At 43.6% G+C, this 15,038-nt stretch overlaps 3 protein-coding genes across 3 annotated transcripts in view; 1 reads left to right on the forward strand and 2 right to left on the reverse strand.

Moving 5' to 3' along the window:
- Positions 1–383: 383 nt before the first annotated feature.
- On the reverse strand, positions 384–5,471 carry LOC139376799 (LSM12 homolog b). The gene is made up of 5 exons (XM_071119728.1): positions 5,000–5,471; positions 2,528–2,661; positions 1,847–1,956; positions 1,177–1,303; positions 384–1,012 (listed from the first exon to the last, which is right to left on the reverse strand). The coding sequence occupies exons 1-5, from the start codon at positions 5,124–5,126 to the stop codon at positions 920–922; spliced, it is 591 nt and encodes a 196-aa protein (XP_070975829.1). The 5' UTR covers positions 5,127–5,471; the 3' UTR covers positions 384–919.
- A 19-nt stretch (positions 5,472–5,490) lies between these two features.
- Positions 5,491–9,958, forward strand: LOC139376798 (glucose-6-phosphatase catalytic subunit 3). Its single transcript, XM_071119727.1, has 6 exons — positions 5,491–5,821; positions 6,215–6,321; positions 6,506–6,596; positions 6,759–6,877; positions 7,086–7,227; positions 7,361–9,958. The coding sequence occupies exons 1-6, from the start codon at positions 5,604–5,606 to the stop codon at positions 7,701–7,703; spliced, it is 1,020 nt and encodes a 339-aa protein (XP_070975828.1). The 5' UTR covers positions 5,491–5,603; the 3' UTR covers positions 7,704–9,958.
- Positions 9,959–10,311: 353 nt separating this feature from the next.
- The window catches only part of LOC139376797 (tetratricopeptide repeat, ankyrin repeat and coiled-coil containing 2b), a 224,320-nt gene continuing 219,593 nt past the window's right edge, over positions 10,312–15,038 (reverse strand). The window contains exon 31 of the mRNA XM_071119726.1: positions 10,312–14,895. Coding sequence (XP_070975827.1) covers positions 12,561–14,895 — 2,335 coding nt within the window. The 3' untranslated portion in view covers positions 10,312–12,560. The remainder of the gene's footprint in view (positions 14,896–15,038) is intronic.

Raw genomic sequence — 15,038 nt, forward strand, 5'->3', positions numbered from 1 at the left:
TAGATAATTTTACTTATATGCCACCAAAGCCACTAACATGTTTTAGTTGGTGTATAATGGGTGGCTTGCCAGGTATGACCATGCACATTGAATACAGTCATGATTAAATGGTAGCCTACTGCAGCCTTGTGAAACCAGACCGATCTCGTGATAGCTCACATCCAGTTTCACTCCACTGAAATTAAACGTGAGCGCAGTGGTCAGTCTGGTTTCACGAGGCTAGGCCTACTGCACTATTGAGTGACCATTCTTTTGCAGAGACAATTTGTGATATTCTACAATGTTCCATATATACAAAGTCATAGCAAAAATTAAAGTCCTACCAACAGAAAATAAATTACGTTTCCTTGCCTCGCAAACAGCGATTGAAATTACAGTATTAGTCAGAATTTTTGTTACTTTTATTTTAGAAAATGTATTTTTAAAGTGTGGCATTTCAAGTCACATTTTGTTTAAAATACAGAAAACAGACAATTGTAGAACATGGATACAGCAAAAAGGAAATGACAGAAAATAAAGCTAACAAGCCTTTCTGACTGCTCTATTTTCTCTTTCTGAAGAAATGAAATTGAGGGTGGATGGGGAGGACGATGAATGGATGGGGGGGATGAGTGAGACGATGATGAAGTTAGTTAAAGGAAACTATGGTTGCTTCATGGTTTATGTTTTAAATTATTTATAAAGTCTAATTTAAGATTAACTCTTTTCCTCTTTATTTTTTTGTTGTCTTTTTCATAAATGGTTTGATCTTCTGGAATACCAGGGCCCCTCAGCGCTGTATCTTCCTGGTCTCTGACACCGAGGGCTAGGAATGCCAACCTTGTCCGGCAGTGGGGACACACTGCCAGCCGTGCAGCCTTCCTGTCCACCGCCGTGTTGCCTACCCTGGCTGGCCGGACCCACGCTACCCTGTGCCGACTCAAGAAGATAAAGTGGTGTCCTTCTGTGTTTGCTGTGCTTGTGAACGTTGCATGGACTTCTGCCTTTCCACGTCTCTAAAATGTTTCTCAACCTACAGAGGAACAACAGAAGAAGAACACTTGATGCATAATCCAATTCTATATGCCATTGTATCAAAAGTTATTTGTAAGAAATAAAAAAGCAAATTACATTTAGACTATCATAATTCCACAACAATGACAGATGTAGTAGTAGTAGTAGGTAGGTGATACTCACTATTTTGCGTACATGACTTAAAGCGCTTCCCTCTTTGCCTTTGCAGTTATCAGCCTGGTACGGTGGCGAAATTACAACATCGTCCATGACCAGTATGTTCTTCTCCTGCCATTTACAGTCTTTGATGCTGCAGAACACAGTACACATTAATAAAATAAAATCTGGAAACATTTAACTGGTAAAACAGTCCCTGACCTTGAGCTGAGGAATCAAGTCTATTGAAACAAGGTGTTCTATTCTGATGTTTCTAAATAAAGCATGAAATCTCAATTGTAATAATTGTATTTATTTATGGTTGACCAATCACACCGGTATAAATTCTGCATCTGCATTGTGGGGAAAAACTGAGGTGTCGGATTAGATTGTTGTTCCCGCTTCTTGACAATTTAAATTATGCTTAAGAGCCAAATCAGGTCAAGACCTCAAACGGCACCTGCCTAAACGTAGCCAGTATGACTGAAAAAAGACGATTCAGTAGGCCCATTTCCATGGACAATGAGGAAAATGGAACAATAAACTATTTTTCCCTTGCTATTTCAATTTGGTCCTCAAATCAACTGCCCATATTAGTTAGCCAGTAATTCTTAATCGTATCCTATTCCAACCACTGATTCTCTGCCCCTCAGGAACTAATCAAGTTCATTGAATAAAAATGTAAAAAGGCACTTACGTTTTGTGAATAGTCTGGAATAGCAGCTGGCCCTCCGCAGAAACCCCAGCACTGATTGCATAGGCTTGGGACAGCTTGTCCTCCTTCTCTGACCGTGCCCGATTGGCAAGCTGGGAGGAAGATGGCAGAGAGGAGAAAGTTAGGAGGGGATCCGGAGTAAAAGGCACTCAACCAATGTGCGTTGAGGTGCAACCACAAACTATAAGAGCATTTGAAGAGAGTAGGCGTGAAACGCAACTCTCGCCCTCAATTGAAAACACAATTGACAACCTTGACCAGAAACATCAAATCAAATGTTATTGGTCGCATACACATTGTTAGCAGATGTTAATGCAAGTGTAGCGAAATGCTTGTGAGATGAGAAAGTTGACAAGGAAGATTTAACAATGACTGACACAGATGGGTGGTTATTTGAGACGGGTGACAAATATATCTCATGTCATCATCATAAGTAAACCCACACTGGGCCTGTTAATATTTAGTTTTCCATACAAATAGGCTAATCATAAGCACTTTAAGACTGAAGCATAGGCTACACAAATAGTCATTTAGCAGACTACAAAAACTGTTCTGTTCTACCTGATAATGAATTGCATCAACCTGGTATCCCAGGTCTAAATCAGTCCTTGATTAGTGGGGAAGAATGTAAAAAAAAGCAGATGACAGCAGATGAGGGCCTACCTTGCTAACATTCAGTGATGCTAGAGGAGGAAGAGTTTCAGTGCGGTCATTTATTATATCCACTTCAGAAACATAGGCTAAATTGATCAGGATGACGTCGTTGAGGTTTGGCTTCCCACTTGAGGGAGCACATTCTGGGAGGAACTCAAGTCAAGGTAAACAAACTGTAAAGGTAGTAACATGCACACATGACAGTTGGTGTACTAGACTAGAGCATCAGTGACATTCAAAGAATCTCAAGACATGGATAAATAGAGTTCACATTCTTGGCCTATACAAAAACACCAATTATATCAAAGTTCCAGACTGCATACATCCATATACTGCTATAAAACTACCTGAGCAAGTATAAATTATAATGGGCAGGCACATACAGATGTCATGACATTTTAAGTTCATTGTTTTGGGCAGAGTAGGTGTGCATAAAAAATAAAACATTTCTGGAACTAACACTCGCACTTAACTTGTTTCTTACTAGCTCTGACTTTGCTGATAGCTACCTTGAGGGAAAATGTACTTACTGTGACATGTGGTTGTCTCACATAGCTATCTAAAGATGAATGCACTAACTAAGTCGCTCTGGGTAAGATTGTCTGCTAAATGACTCAAATGTAAGTGTAAAATGAAAATTGCACAACTGAGCATTTGGAAGGAATAGGCATGTCGCTCACGTGAGAGTCATGCCTATTCCTTCCAAATGCTCTTATGATTTTTTTGGTTGCACCTCATCTCACGTTGGTTGAGTGCCTTCTACTCCTCTACAGGTGTTTGACTGAGCAAGAATGACATCACCATCAGCAGCATTAGAATCTTTAACATTGAAATATGATGGTCTATTATCCCTATTAAAATGTTAAATATATCAGACAACATCATAGCTCACTGTAATAGAGTGGTAGACTGAGGAAGTTTCACTTGCCAGATGTATGGCACTCCACCAGCGGCTGTAGTAAGACACTGAGGTAAGGTTGGGGCAGGCCTATCAGTCAGTGGCAGTACTGTCAGTCAGCTGAAATGACAACCAAGGGCAATGCTGCCACCTGTAGTAGCCTGGATCCACATACACAAGTTGTAGCATGGCAATGAATGACAGCAAGCATCCTAAAGGAGGTTGAGGCATGAATGGAACAGAATAAAAGAATGCACAACATAAGGCACTAAATGCAAAGATGGTGTGTCCTTCCACAACATAGGGCCTAGCTTAGTATTGAACGTCTAGGCCTAAATACTGACAATACACACATTCTCCTGAAGGTATATCTACACCTCTGGATAGCTTGTAAAAAATTGCCAGGAAACATGGCAAGATGCTGGACATCCCTCATCAGTGGTGCGGACTGGTCACTTCAATCATGACATCTAAACAAAACACAGATGCTATTCTATTCAGCTCTTCATCCACAAAACATTCAATCACATACTACAACAATGGCTTTAACCAAAAGGAATGAATTGCAACTGTGGTTACATTTTTTACTTGCTTTGTTCCTGATGGGGTCCTTCTGGTCTGCCACTATTTGACACCAACCGGTTCTCTCCTACTCAATTCAAATGCTCTGTGGGTGCTAAATTACAGATCCAGTCTCAGTGGACTGATATAGCTAGCAGAAAGAAATATAGTTGAATGGCTAGCAATAGAAGCACGCATGTGACAACCTGTCACTGGAACCCATGCAAGGTGGTCCCCACGCCCACCCCGAGGAGTGTGGATTGAGAAGAGAAATATCTATAGCTTTTTCAGCTAGCTACTTGGGCCAAGGTGTATTGAAAAGCCATAGTCGGCCAACATGATTAGCTTGTAAATTAGCTAGCGTTATGCCGTTTCTGTCAGAATATGTAACGTCACTAACTTTGACAATCAATCATGCCGTGATAGTTAAATTTGATGACTGACACTTACAAATATCAAACATAAAGACAGCGCCAAATGGTCCCGTAATATGTTGGCTATCTAAAGCTAGCATGAGCTACCTAGCTGCTAGTTAGCATAGAGGTGCAATGAAATTCAGTGTTGTCATTTTTTTATTGATATGCATGCAATCAGTCAGGTGGTCTGTTTAAAAAAGCCCCTGCGATGGTCAGTTTGCTAGCTAAGTTAACTATCTAGCAAGACTGTCACGCTAGCCAATATGAATTATACCATTTACAGTTAGTGAATCTGCCATGATGCCATGCCATACTGGATTCTGCCAAATAGTGATCCTAGTCGAGGATCAGCAGTTCTACCATGGATCACAGCACATGTAAAAATAGCTAAGCACCCAGAGCAAACAAAACATCAACATTAACCAAATGTAATACGGATGCAGGAGCGTAAGACTCAGACAATCTTAATTAATGGTATTACAATTTTTCATGGGGTACAAAGCTACGGTACTACTAATTACGCCTGCGCGGATCACTATTTGACACTTGCCCTTGCAGGCAAACAGGCCAATGATACAATGGCATCCTAAAATTGAGAAAGGATACTCAAAGTCAACATCTTGGACTGGTAGTCGAAGGCCACCACCTCTCCTTGCAGACGCTGGCCCAAGCAAGTGAGACAAGAGACATGGCTTCCGACGCTAAAATACTCCCCCGGTCCAGGAGCCGCCATCTTCTCCGCCAGGAAACCGGAGCGCCAGTCGTACGTCAGATTAGTACGTGATCTCGTAACTTGGACGACATCGGGGCGTGGCAAATTACGTAGTTACGTCCCATCTCACGATTGTCATTAATTCCACCGTAGCTGGTATTTTAGCATTACATTATGATTTTTACCAAGAACAGTATATTATAGGGTTTCCTATCTAAAGTTAAAAAAAAAATATATAAAAAAAAGGAGAGGCACTCTCTCTCTGATTGGGAGGCATTGACTGATACCGATGGAACAGTTACCATGCAGTTACCATTCCAACAGTTCGATGCCTACCATCAGAACATCAACATGCACCTGCAAAGTTTGTCCCATTCCTCCCCCTGTTGTCAAGATTCAGAAATGCTTCTGCTGCAAAATATTTCTGTCCCGACTATCACGCCATCAACCAGAATATCATCTTATTTGGATCCTTGATATTGTGTATTCACTTTAATTATGGAGGCCATACACACCCAAGGTATTTGGATTGCTGAAGCACTTCAGCAAAGAACGAAGAGCCAAGACAAACTTTGGTTGATTGCCACTCACATTGGGGATCCCAAAGCTGCCTTCCTTCTCGTGTTCCCCTTGACTTACTTTCTCAACCGACGGACTGGATTTGCTGTTGTCTGGGTGGCTGCTATTTCGGAGTGGCTTAATCTAGTGTTCAAATGGTAAGAGTAACGTCTATTTGGTCTATTATGCTTTTAAAAATGTTCAATTAACTTACCGGAACTCTCGGCCCTATAGCTCTACTGTCCGATGAATGCTTGATAAACTCTTAAGAAAATCAACTATTCTGATCTAAAGTCATTATTTAAAAAAATCCAATGTTTCACTTACATTCTTTAACGCATAAACATTTATTTTTGGTGAGCATTTTACAAATACATCTCTGATATTTTATGCAACACGTTTGGATTCGTGGCATGTCCTTTTCTATTATCGGTCCGACGGTAAAACAAACGTCGGAACCTTAACGAGTTGGAGGCTGTAAGTATAAAGTCAAACATATTTTGACCTTCTGTGGTGTACATTCTGAATTTTGAATTTTAATTCCAATGCAGGATGCTCTTTGGGGAGAGGCCATTCTGGTGGATTGGAGAATCCCGTTTATTTGAGAAAAACCCTCCCAAACTACAACAGTTTGCCTCAACTTGTGAAACAGGTCCAGGTTAGTGAGATTTAATACATTATTCCAAAAGCTTGTAATTCTCGTACATTTACAGCAACAAATCATCCAGATATTGGGCACATCATTTACTTGACCAGACAAACTGACTGTGAACTTATAACCATTGGTAATAATGTAATACCACAGTATTTGACCAGTGGTGTTATTCCTCTCCATCTCTCAGGCAGTCCATCTGGTCATGCAATGGTAACAGCAGCAGTGTGGTGGGTGATGGCCTCATCCCTGGGTTCTCTTCTCTACTCCTACACACGCAGGTCTGACCATTAGTCAAATAAATTTTCTATTTGTATTTTAAATGTAATCATTTTTTATCATTTTTATCTGTATTGCAAAATCTGTGTGAGCATGTTTGACATGGTTATTAAATAAAAAAAATCATTGTCCATATTTGTTTTTAACCCCCCAATCTATTTCAGCATGTTGCTATCAGCGGTTCCGTATGTGCTGTATCTGCTGGGGTTAGTGGCAGTTGGCTTCTCTCGCATCTTTATCCTGGCACACTTCCCCCATCAGGTCATAGCTGGCTCTTTGACAGGTCAGAATCTACCTGTACTGTCTTGTGGAACTTTATTCAGGGGGATGTAATCATTTGTTTTTTTGTAGTGGGAGTTATGTATGTGCAATACGGTACTTGGTGTGTATAACCTACTGTATCTAAGGTTAACAAAGTTTTGTTAGAATATTCTAGAATTCTAGAACATCATCTTCATTCTGAAGTGAGTGTCCCCAACTCTTTTCTTTAGGCTTCATTCTTGGGGTAGTTCTGAGCCGTCAGGTTCCAGAAGGTCGCCCTCTGGTGTTTTTTGTGAGTTCCAGCATTGGGCTACTCCTCAGTGCTCTCCTAATCCACTCAGGACTGACATGGCTGGGCTTCGACTTGTCCTGGTGAGTCTAGTCTACTCAATGTTTTCCCATATCATAAAGAAAATGGGGAATGTGATTGTCTATTTTAAAAGCAGCTTGCCTCATAACAACTATAGTTCTAATTGCATTTAATATAATGTTTAACATTTCCAAGGTCCATTGCGTTGGCTAAGAAGTGGTGCTCCCATTCAGAGTGGATTCGGCTGGACACAGCCCCGTTTTCCTCACTAACACGGGACTGTGGTGCTATCCTGGGCCTGGGGCTGGCCCAGTACTGGAAGCCAGGTGGGTACACTCTCCCCTGTGCTCCACGTGCCCTGTGTCTGGCCCTCTGCTCCATGGCTCTCTACCATGTCCATCGACTGCCTCTACCAATCCAACCACAGCCCCTCTTCTACTTCCTCTTCTTTATCAAGTTTACCATCGTGCCCCAGGTGGTCATGATCTATGTACCTGGCTTTGTACACCTCCTTACACACAAAAAGAAAAATGATTAAAATGACACATTCCTCGGAAGTTCAACTCTGGACACTGAGAGAAAAGTTTCTTTAGGTACTTTTCTTTTCATACACACTCCTGTATAAATGGGGAAATTGATGGCAATATGGGTGTTGACTTCTAAGGAAGTTGTCAGACAAATTCTGAATGGCAATTTTTCTGCTGATGATTGAAGATTGTATCATGCCCATTTGCAGGATATACAGTTGAAGTTGGAAGTTTACATATACCTTAACCAAATACATTTAAACTCAGTTTTTCCACAATTCCTGACATTTAATCCTAGTAAAAAATTCCCTGTTTTAGGTCAGTTAGGATCACCACTTTATTTTAAGAATGTGAAATGTCAGAATAATAGCAGAGAGAATTATTTATTTCAGCTTTTATTTCTTTCATCACATTCCCAGTGGGTCAGAAGTTTACATACACTCAATTAGTATTTGGTAGCATTGCCTTTAAATTGGGTCAAATGTTTCGGGTAGCCTTCCACAAGCTTCCCACAATAAGTTGGGTGAATTTTGGCCCATTCCTCCTGACAGAGCTGGTGTAACTGAGTCAGGTTTGTAGGCCTCCTTGCTCACACATGCTTTTTCAGTTCTGCCCATACATTTTCTATAGGATTGATGCCATACATTTTGTGAAGTGCACCAGGCCCTCCTACAGCAAAGCACCCCCACAACATGACGCTGCCACCCCCGTGCTTCACAGTTGGGATGGTGTTCTTCGGCTTGCAAGCCTCCCCCTTTTTTTCCTCCAAACATAACGATGGTCATTATGGCCAAACGGTTCTATTTTTGTTTCATCAGACCAGAGGACATTTCTCCAAAAAGTACGATCTTTGTCCCCAGGTGCAGTTGCAAACCGAAGTCTGGCTTTTTTATGGTGGTTTTGGAGCAGTGGCTTCTTCCTTGCTGAGCGGCCATTCAGGTTATGTCGTTATAGGACTCGTTTTACTGTGGATATAGATACGTTTGTCCCTGTTTTCTCCAGCATCTTCACAAGGTCCTTTGCTGTTGCTCTGTGATTGATTGGCACCTTTCGCACCAAAGTACGTTCATCTCTAAGAGACAGAACGCGTCTCCTTCCTGAGCGGTATGACGGCTGCGTGGTCCCATGGTGTTTATACTTGCGTACTATTGTTTGTACAGATGAACGTGGTACCTTCAGGCGTTTGGAAATTGCTCCCAAGGATAAACCAGACTTGTGGAGGTCTACAATGTTTTTTTCTGAGGTCTTGGCTGATTTATTTTGATTTCCCCATGATGTCAAGCAAAGAGGCACTGAGTTTGAAGGTAGGCCTTGAAATACATCCACAGGTACACCTCCAATTGATTCAAATTATGTCAATTAGCCTATCTGAATTTTCTAAAGCCATAACATAATTTTCTGGAATTTTCCAAGCTGTTTAAAGGCACAGTCAACTTAGTGTATGTAAACTTCTGACCCACTGGAATTGTGATACAGTGAATTATAAGTGAAATAATCTGTCTGTAAACAATTGTTGGGAAAATGACTTGTCATGCACAAAGTAGATGTCCTAACCGTCTTGTCAAAACTATAGTTTTTTAACAAGACATTTGTGTAGTGGTTGAAAAATGAGTTTTAATGACTCCAACCTAAGTGTATGTAAACTTCCGACTTCAACTGTGGGCCAAATGTTTTTGGTGTTATTTTGTCTCAGCTTCTACTATGTGTCTGTTATTTCAAGCTATGTAATTAGCAATGTAGCCTTCTTCCTTCTTAGATGTGTAACCTTCTCCTTCACATATGTATGCAATATCTCATTTTGTTTAGTTACAATTTGATTGACAAATTATCTGTAAGTGAAGGTAAATGGTGCCACATTCTGGTTAAACCTAATCAATTCATGTTATAATCAAGTAGGCTAGTGTGCTGTTCCCTCAGGCGGGAGTTGATGTTATGCTTGGCATGTAACGTTAAAGAAATCAAAAAGGACCTGACAATGAAAATGTAAGGATTACTGTATGCTACATAAGCAGCTATTCATATCATTCATCTGAAAGATCAAAGCAAATAAATGACATGCATGCAGGATGTTTTTCAGTTGGTAACCATTTATAAATCTTATTCTTCAATACATAGGTTTGACTGTACAGATTACAATCAGTTATCATGAGATAAAAACATTTTTTTTAAAATTATTTTTAATTCAACTTATCACAGCGCTCTTAAAGCTCACATTTACAGACAAAATAACTCTGCTCAGCAAGCAAATACAATAAAATAATACAAATATAATTCTTCAGAGTTTTGCGTTGTGTCTGGTTGGAGGGAAAGGAAAAGGATATTCAGGCATAACAGCTTCATTACTCTGATCCCAAATCGCGAATGTATAACACAGGCCAGATTCAGGACACTATATGTGTTTCTGTTTGAGATCATGATTGGCGAAATAATCAAACATGCATCTGAATATTTACAACCAACTCATTTACATAAAAAGTTGAAAAACAAAGTCTGTCAAAGTCCTTTTTTGAAAGAATAGTACAATTCCTCTTACATACAGTAGGGTCTTAAATTTGTCCAAATGAGCTATACTGTGGGTTGGGAACCATTTGAATGGCAGACAAGACCCAAATGCAAGCTGTCCATTAAGCAGTGGCAACTGACTTTCACACACCAATTGTTTTTATACTCTAACATGGCAAGTATAAAAATACGTTAGTCATGAATACAACCTTTACATTTTTCTCTCCAGGACTTTCCCTTGACACTGAAGTTAAGCGCTTAGTCACTGGATTTGGGGCCATTTGATTGACCTTGTCAGTCAATAGGTTACACACACACACTATAATTGAATTGAACAGTAGCTATAATCAAACTGCAAAATAGAAACATTTCCACTTGTGGTACGGATTTTTTTTAAACAAGCCATTTGTGTACAAGACCTGTCTGTCTATGAATGGATCTGGGATTGGGTTGAAGGGGATATACACATATTTATTCTTCATGTTGTCATTCATTACTTTGCAGATCAGAGTTCCTATGACGATGAGTCATCAGTAATAATCCATTATCACTGGTCAGAAGAAGTTCCACCTGACCTGACCTCCATTCATCCAAATTCAATAACGATCACAACTAAAATACATAAAGTGCACCCTTAGTTAAGAACTTTACAGGCATTTAGTGCAGACATTTATGAATGAAAACTCAGTAAAAAAAAGAAAGAAAAGCAAATCTGATGCAGATATAAAAGAAAAATGTCTTTAACAGTGGTTTCAAATCCAATTTTATTTGTCACATGCTTCGTAAACAACAGGTGTAGACTAACAGTGAAATGCTTACTTACGGGCCTTTCCCAACAATGCAGAAAGATAAATGATAGAACAATTATAACACAAGGAATAAATACCCAATGAGTAACAATAACATGGCTATATACACGGGGTACCAGTACCAAGACGGTTTGTGTGTCTGCGTTCAATAGTTTTTAATTGCAAAGAAAACTTCAAATATCCCTCACATTATTATATTCTGTATATGATTTATGTTTTTATTTATACTCCTATTACCATGAACTTCAGAAGGGGGACATCTCCAAACTTTGGTATTTGTATGACTTTCTCTGTCCTCAAACCAATGACAAATGCACAATGAAAAAATAAATATATTTCACAAAACTAAACCTCTCATACCCCTTTAAAACACTGCAAAGTTATCCTAGTTGGAAGAAAGACGAATAACATTCAACGAGTACAACGCAGCGTAATTATTAGGAGTAATTTATTGGTTGAACTATTCTCTAGAGGATGTTTGTAGAAGGCCATGGCAGTAACAATTGAACTTCAAATGAAAGGCAACGTTATGTGGTAGGGTTAAGTGAAAATACCACAAATATAACATAACAAGCCCAATATTTCGAAAATACGAAAATAACATTTGACATTGAATAATTGAAAGTTTGTAAATGTCCCTCCCCTGCCGTAGTCGTGGGCGTTAATGTGCTTGTCGGAACTTCCTATTTCAGAGTTGAAATTATCATAAGTTATATGTGTAGAGCTTCATCTTGGATGATTCTGATACTTTCCAAGTTGGAAACTCATTGTATCATTTTTCTACAATGAGTTTCCAAGTCTGAAATATCAGAGTTTCCCTGGCCGACATGTCATGAGTGCAGCATAAATCTTCAAAACCTGCCGTTGCATGACTAGTAGGACGAAAGGCTAACAACAGGGCAAAACAGAAATAATACAATCCAAATGCAAGCTATGTTATGTTTTTATACGTATATACATTATATAGCTTAATAATAAATATTATATATTTTTTCTCTAAGCACTGTCAAGTTGTAATTTCCATTTACAGTATTGAACATATTAGTATTGTATTACGGAGTCTAGCAACCTTGAATAAGAGCACACTTTGTATTTTAAGGATAAAACATGGTAGATGGTCCATATCCACAGGTACAGTAAGGTAAGGGCCCCCAATTTTACTCTCACCACCCCACACAAGACCTCCCCAAAGGTTTTGGGGAGGAAGTTGTGCCACCCCCCCTATAAAAGTGTTAGGGCCTCTGACCCTGGGTGTGATCAGCACTGGCCCTGTCATCACCTTTCAATGTCATATTTTTCTATTTCAATGTGTGCAGAGTTGAAGTTTAACAACAAAATAGTACAATCTCTCACGTATTTAGTATCTATGTACTGTATGACTAGACCTCTGCCGCCAGTGTGTGCCTATTGTAGACACTGCTTTCTGTGTGAGTGGGGCTGTACTCTGTCTTTTTATTATGTGCTCATCAATGTCAGACAAGGTCTCCAGCCCAACTCAACTTCCCCCCTCCCACTTTCCTCCCCTCCCACTCACACGCCCAGTTCGGCCGTGGACATTCACACATTCGACTCCACAAAAGGTCTCTTTGGTTTGATGGGGGAGGTGGGTCCCTGCCTAGAGTCACGGGAGATATCACGGGAGAGCTGTCGGTACATGTTGTCCTGGTAGGCCTGAGCTACGGGCAGAGTCCTGGCCACTTTCACGTCTGGATAGGTGGGCACCTGGCTCACCCTCTCCAGGATGTCCCCTCCTCCGCCCCGGGAGCCACCGTTGGCCAGCTTGCCCAGGGAGGACTGCTGCTGCTGGGGGTAGTAGTCCTCCTCCAGGAGTTGTCCGTTCTGGGCGTTGTTAGTCTTGTTGTAGTAGGCGATGTTCCCCAGCGAGGTCGGGGGGCTGTAGGACGAGCCCTGCTGGATCAGCTGGCCAGGCGACGTGGGGCTGATGCCAGAGTCCATGGAGGTCATGGCCCAGGGCCGCTGGGACGAGGGCTGCTGCAGGTACTGAGTCTGGTGTGTCCGCGCCGTCTTGTCTATGATGCCCATGAAGGGCGTGGTCCGTGAGCGGGTGCCCTCGCCCTGGTACAGCCCCCCACCACCTCCCTGGGCCGGCGAGATTGGGGAGATGTCATCGTTACAGGAGTGCTCGTACCCCTCGTAGCCCTCGTAGGCCACCTGCAGCGGGATTTCCATCCCCTGGATGGAAGAGGAAGGCCTGAAGCCTGGGGCTAGATTACAGCTGGAGCCCCCCGTGGAGATGTTGTTGCTGGACGGGGAGAAGCGGAGGCCCACGCTCTGGGAGTGGATGAGGGGCCGCGGAGTGGACATGTGCGGTTTGATCTCCGGGGTAGTGGCACTGATGGGCCGCCTCACCATGTGGCCGATCTCTGGCGATCCCAGCTGGCACTGAGGCATGGCACTGTTCTGACGCTCCAGCTCGTGCTTGGCGACAGGGTAGTAGGCGGCCGACTGGCTGCGGCTAATCTGGGGAGTCTGGCTATAGCGGACACCCCCCTGGAGCTGGCCCCCTTGTCCCCCCCCACTGCTGGCACGGTAGGCAGAGGAGGGGCGCTGGGTTAGCTCGTCCTTCATCAGGCCCTCTATGACCCCTCCTCGGCCCCCATGCTGACAGAGGGCCCCAGCTGAGAGGCTGGACTGGGGCATGGAGCGACCATCCAGGGAGGGCTGGTACATCAACCGGCTCTGGCTCTCCATCGGCACGTCCATGGAGGCCCCCTGGTAACGCATGGGGTGGCCCATCTGGCCGTATGTGTTGCTGGGCTGGTTGGTGCGAACAATCTGGGCCATGGAGGGCTGGAGACGCAGGCTCTGGTGGTGCAGGGAGTCCTGGTGGTGCAGGGAGACCTGGTGGTGTAGCTGGGCCTGGTGGTGCTGTTGGGAGACCTGGTGGTGCAGTTGGGCCTGATGGTGCTGGTGTGTCTGGAGGGTGTCATGGTGCTGGGAGGCCTGGTGGTGCAGGGAGGCCTGGTGGTGCAGGGAGGGCTGTGAGCTCAGCTGGAAGGACCTCTGGCTGTTCATCTTGGACAGGGGAGGCTGCTCCTGCTGGTAGCGCACCGGAGAGCCTGACTGAGACCTGTACAGACACACACTCTCCACCGGGGGGCTGGCTCTGTACTGGCTCTGTACCCCACCCCGACGCAGGGGGGAGAGCGGGGGACTCTGGTATCCGTGGTCCATCCCCTGCCCCACTCCTCCATTGCCTCCCATGGGTGGGGGGCTGAAGTGGTAGGTGGTCTGGTGGACCGGGGAGGTCTGTGGAGGGCTGTGTCGATAGTGGGAGTTGTGGTGCGTGGGGGAGAGAGAGGGGGGCGACGGTGGCTGGTAGTTCTGGCTGCCGGGGGAGGACATGGAGGTGGGGCTGGGGTGGCCATAGTCGTAAGCCTGGCCCATGGGGGAGCCCCCTGACAGGTAGGTCTGGTCCTGGTGATGGTAGGGGTGGTGGTGGTTGGTCGGAGAGAGAGGTGGGCTCTGGATGACAGGCAGACTGGAGGGGTTGGAGCGGGGCTCCCTCTCGAGGGCCAGACCCATAGAACCCATACTCCCCATAGACATGGCCTCCAGCTCCTGCTCCAGATAGTCCTCGTCTTCAAACAGATCCTGGACCGGCTCCATGTCCTCCAGCCGAGGCTCCGGGGGAGGGGGGAGCTCCAGGGGGAGGGGGAGGGAGGACAGGGACATCTCCTCCTCCTCTCCCTCCTCTGGGGGAGGCGATGGGGGAGGAGATGGGGGAGGCTCCAGCTTCTGTGCATCCTCCTCCTCCTGGGTGAGCTGTCGACACTCCTCCTCTACTCGCTGCAGGAGGCGCTGGATCTCACAGTGGTTGGGGCTCTGCTTCATGGCTTCATTCAGGTCCTCCAAGGCCTCAGGGAACTGTCTACAAATCCAGACAAGAAGGAAAGATACGACAGGGTTGGAAATGAGGGAAGGTTTTAAAACACTGCTGTGAAAATGAACACATTTGAATGAATTGGTCAAAAAATAAGGAAAACTGTTTTATGAGAGGCTGAAGAAGATAAG

This window comes from Oncorhynchus clarkii, chromosome 20 (genome assembly GCF_045791955.1).
Source record: "Oncorhynchus clarkii lewisi isolate Uvic-CL-2024 chromosome 20, UVic_Ocla_1.0, whole genome shotgun sequence".
NCBI classification, from domain to species: domain Eukaryota; kingdom Metazoa; phylum Chordata; class Actinopteri; order Salmoniformes; family Salmonidae; genus Oncorhynchus; species Oncorhynchus clarkii.